General features: G+C 41.4%; 1 protein-coding gene across 1 annotated transcript in view; it reads right to left on the bottom strand.

The window, feature by feature from the left end:
* Positions 1-209: 209 nt before the first annotated feature.
* Positions 210-3,633, bottom strand: part of LOC104949209 (CLOCK-interacting pacemaker) — a 6,837-nt gene continuing 3,413 nt past the window's right edge. Inside the window, exon 4 of the mRNA XM_010775523.1 lies at positions 210-2,566. Within this exon, the coding sequence (XP_010773825.1) occupies positions 1,580-2,566 (987 nt within the window). The 3' untranslated portion in view covers positions 210-1,579. The remainder of the gene's footprint in view (positions 2,567-3,633) is intronic.

The raw sequence follows: 3,633 nt of genomic DNA, 5'->3' as shown, positions 1-3,633 counted from the left end.
GTATTTATGTAAGTTCATCACAATCCACTTCCCTTCCGATTTTAATACGAACTAAAAATCATGCATACTCTATCAGCATGTCCTAAATAACTGGCAGTTTTACAAATGTGCAAAAGGCGTTTTTTTCAAAAGGTCCTCCTATAAATATTTGAAAGACATTGACGGACACACTCTTTACTTTCTCAACAGTATCCATGACAACACACTCATTTTGTGTCATAACAAAAGCATCCTTTATTTCAAAAATGATTAATCACAGTGAACAGAACGTTTTCTCTGTAACCATGGAACTCAATGGAAACTATTTTCAAGGTGTTCAGGAGACAGTGAAGCTGTCTCTAACATACGCGTCATAACCCGGGAGACTCTTTGATTTCCATGGAAGAAGTTACATGAACTAATGGAGACCCATATTTCCAAAGTCGGCTGAATTAGAGGTGATTAATTGATACACTGACAAAGTCTATTCCTCATATTTCTTTATTTAAATACCTTCAAATTATGAAAAACACACTGTAAAAACCACTTGAGAAATATGTGCATTGATTGCAGTGATGTCTGTCATATGCACAAGCACACAGAGAAACATCATTGACATAACACATGATTGTAGCCACTTAGGCAACACCGTTGTTATACTTTAACACAGTCAAACTCTCAACTGTGGCCCATCTGAGGAAAATAACATTTCAGAGTGAAAACGGAAAATAAAGCATCTGCATGAGGAAAACGGCGTTGATTGATTAGAGTCTGTCGATGAATCTCTTCCAATATTATAAGATATGTGTTGTATTTGTAAAATAAAATATGATATCATAACCTGGGATCATGGTGTGTCTTGGTAATGCAAAACAGATAAAAGGAAGTCGGTTTTTTTAAGGCTTTGTTGACATTTAGATAGAAGTCCTTGCAGCATGGATGATGTAATGTTGAGGAAGGTTTTCTCTGCAGCATTGAGCATTCAGTTGTGCCTCCAGGGCCATTTTTCCGGCAGCTTTTATCTTGTGTTGTTTCAAGGGCACCGATCTTGTTTATCACATGTTTGAACTGCTGCCTCTCCTTCAGCATGTTAAAATAAAACATTTTCGTAACATTTTCTACCAGAAGAAGGATACCTTTATCCTTTCTTTGTATTAAGTTGCTATGGCGTGAACCAACTCAACTGATTTATATTGTATTGCCTGTGTCCAAGCCAAATTCCTCAGCCTCCAGGGGAAATACATTTTATTTTTCTTTAAGTGTCTCACAAGCAGAGATCCTCCAAACATCAGTGTGGGTGTATAAAGTCAGTGATTATATAAAGTGGAACCTCGGGTTGCACTTGAGTGAAATAAAAAGGGATAAGATGTCAAACGCTTATTTCTGTTGAAGCACGTTCGGCAACAAAACCTGTACTTCGACATGTAGTACGAACCTTGAATCATTGTTGGATTCCCGTTGGCCTGCAGAGTGCAGAGATATCTTGTGCAATCCCTTTAAAAACTATGTTTAAATAACCGGGGATTAACCGTTCAAATGACACATAATGTCCAAAAATAGCCCTGAGTACTCCCTCTTCCTTTAAAGGCACGGCGGATTTCTAGCCGGTAGAACTGTCAGGAGGTGTAAAGGTGACATTTTCTGATAGACCATTTCTATCACCCTCGATCTCCCTGCCTTTTTCTGAGTTTGGGTCTGGTACAGTAGAGTGAAGGCGAGAAGAGCCCTCAGCAGCGTAGGAGTCACCTGTGGAGAAACTCACTGGTTGACTGGAATCTATATGATACGGGATTTGTACATTTTGAAGGGTTTTAAGGTTAGGGTAGCTCCCGGACTCGGCCATGTCTCGATGCAGATGTTCCCATGTGCTGCTCAGGCTGTGGGGCGGGGGGGCGTCGCTGGCCGCCCGGCACAGTAACTCCGTGTGCTGGCGGAGCTGGGCAATGTTCTGCTCCGTGGCGTTGCTCTGGCGAAGCAGCTCCTTGGTGCGCAGCGTAATGTCCAGCAGACCTGACTGTCGGAGGATTTGTACCGTGTTGAGGAACCTGTGGTGGCGGGTACTGATGGTGCCGTTTTGGTGAGGTCCTCTGGATGTGAGGTTGGACGACGTATGGTGCAAAGTGGACCCAGATGGGGCGCCTTGGCTTGAGGAGACAGTAGTTGGACTGGAGGAGGATGGACTGGTTGAAGAGGGACATGGCAGCGCATGGGTTAGGACTGCCTCTTTGGGTTGCTCGTGACGATGCGGCTCAGGAAGACTCCTGATCAACCTTTTTTCCTCATTCATGTGATTTGTGCACACCCTCTTACTCAGATTCTGTGATTCATCATTAGATACAGATTTATCAGGCGGTTTCTTGCTGGGGTGTGGGGCAATGCTGGGGTAGGAGTTGAGAATGGGGAGGTAAGTGTCATTTATTTTTTTCCCTGTGATGTGGGACTTCCGGGACAAAGGCTTGTGGAGCTCGCGGGAGGCCGGCAATAATCTAGGATGCTGGGAATGGATCATATGGGCGGAACCAGAACTTCCTGTTCCCCGGCTTCCATTTCTCCGGGACAGCTGGACTTTTTTTTCTATCATGTCCGGCTGGTGGGACAAGGAAGAACAATGCGAGACATACATTAAACACTATATTGAAGGTAGAGGGGTATGTCTACATTATGTTTATTCCGAAGTTACAATTTCAGTTTCCAGAAATGCTATTTGCAAAGGCCTTTTGAGCATGTGTCCAATCAGACTGGGCCTATTGCTTGGCCCCTGTAAGCGCTGTTTTGGAAAATTGCTTTTGCTTGATTACTCCAAGGAAGTGAAGAAGAATTTGGATGTAACTCTAGTATATACAGTATCTTGCTGCAATGAGCTGCAGCCTTTAATGGCTCGCTTCAGACCACATGCTTGATTCATATAAATATTGAATGTGTCGCATTTTTACATTTGACATTGAACTTCATTGGTTCCCTAGCAATACACTCGCCAAGTGTAAGGTAAGGCAAGTTTATTTATATAGCACCTTTCAACACAGGGCAATTCAAGGTGTATTACAAAAATTAAAGACATTCAGACAAAGGCATTTAAAAACAGTCATTCAAAAGAAAAGATAATAAAAGAAACATTAAAAGAAAAAATACATTAATAAAAAGCACATGAATACCTCTACCTTCACAAAAAAATGTGTGAATGAGGGCACTCAAAAGATATCTTGCTTTAGATCAAATTGTAAAATAGGGGGATTATAAATCTTCCCTTGTATCTACTTTTTCCTTGGCATATGCATAATGAATACAGCCTCCATGTCCCCTTTCAGAAAAGTGAAAAAGTCACTATGGCAGATATGAAACACTTTTACAGTGAGTCGCTCTGACATTTAGCAGTTTGAATTTGNGGTTGTGGACAGGTGTCTTTTATACTGATAACGAGTTCAAACAGGTGCCATTAATACAGTTAACAAGTGGAGGACAGAGGAGGCTCTTAAAGAAGAAGTCACAGGTCTGTGAGAGCCAGAAATCTTGTTTGTTTGTAGGTGACCAAATACTTATTTTCCACCATAATTTGCAAATACATTTTTTTTAAATCAGACAATGTGATTTTCTTTTTCTCATTTTGTCTCTCATAGTTGAGGTATACCTAGGATGAAAATTACAGGCCTCTCTCAT

This window comes from Notothenia coriiceps, unplaced genomic scaffold (assembly GCF_000735185.1).
Source record: "Notothenia coriiceps isolate Sejong01 unplaced genomic scaffold, NC01 NC01_scaffold00015796, whole genome shotgun sequence".
Taxonomy (NCBI): Eukaryota; Metazoa; Chordata; class Actinopteri; order Perciformes; family Nototheniidae; genus Notothenia; species Notothenia coriiceps.
Note: the sequence above shows the minus strand (reverse complement) of the source record. Positions and strands in the feature narration are given on the sequence as shown.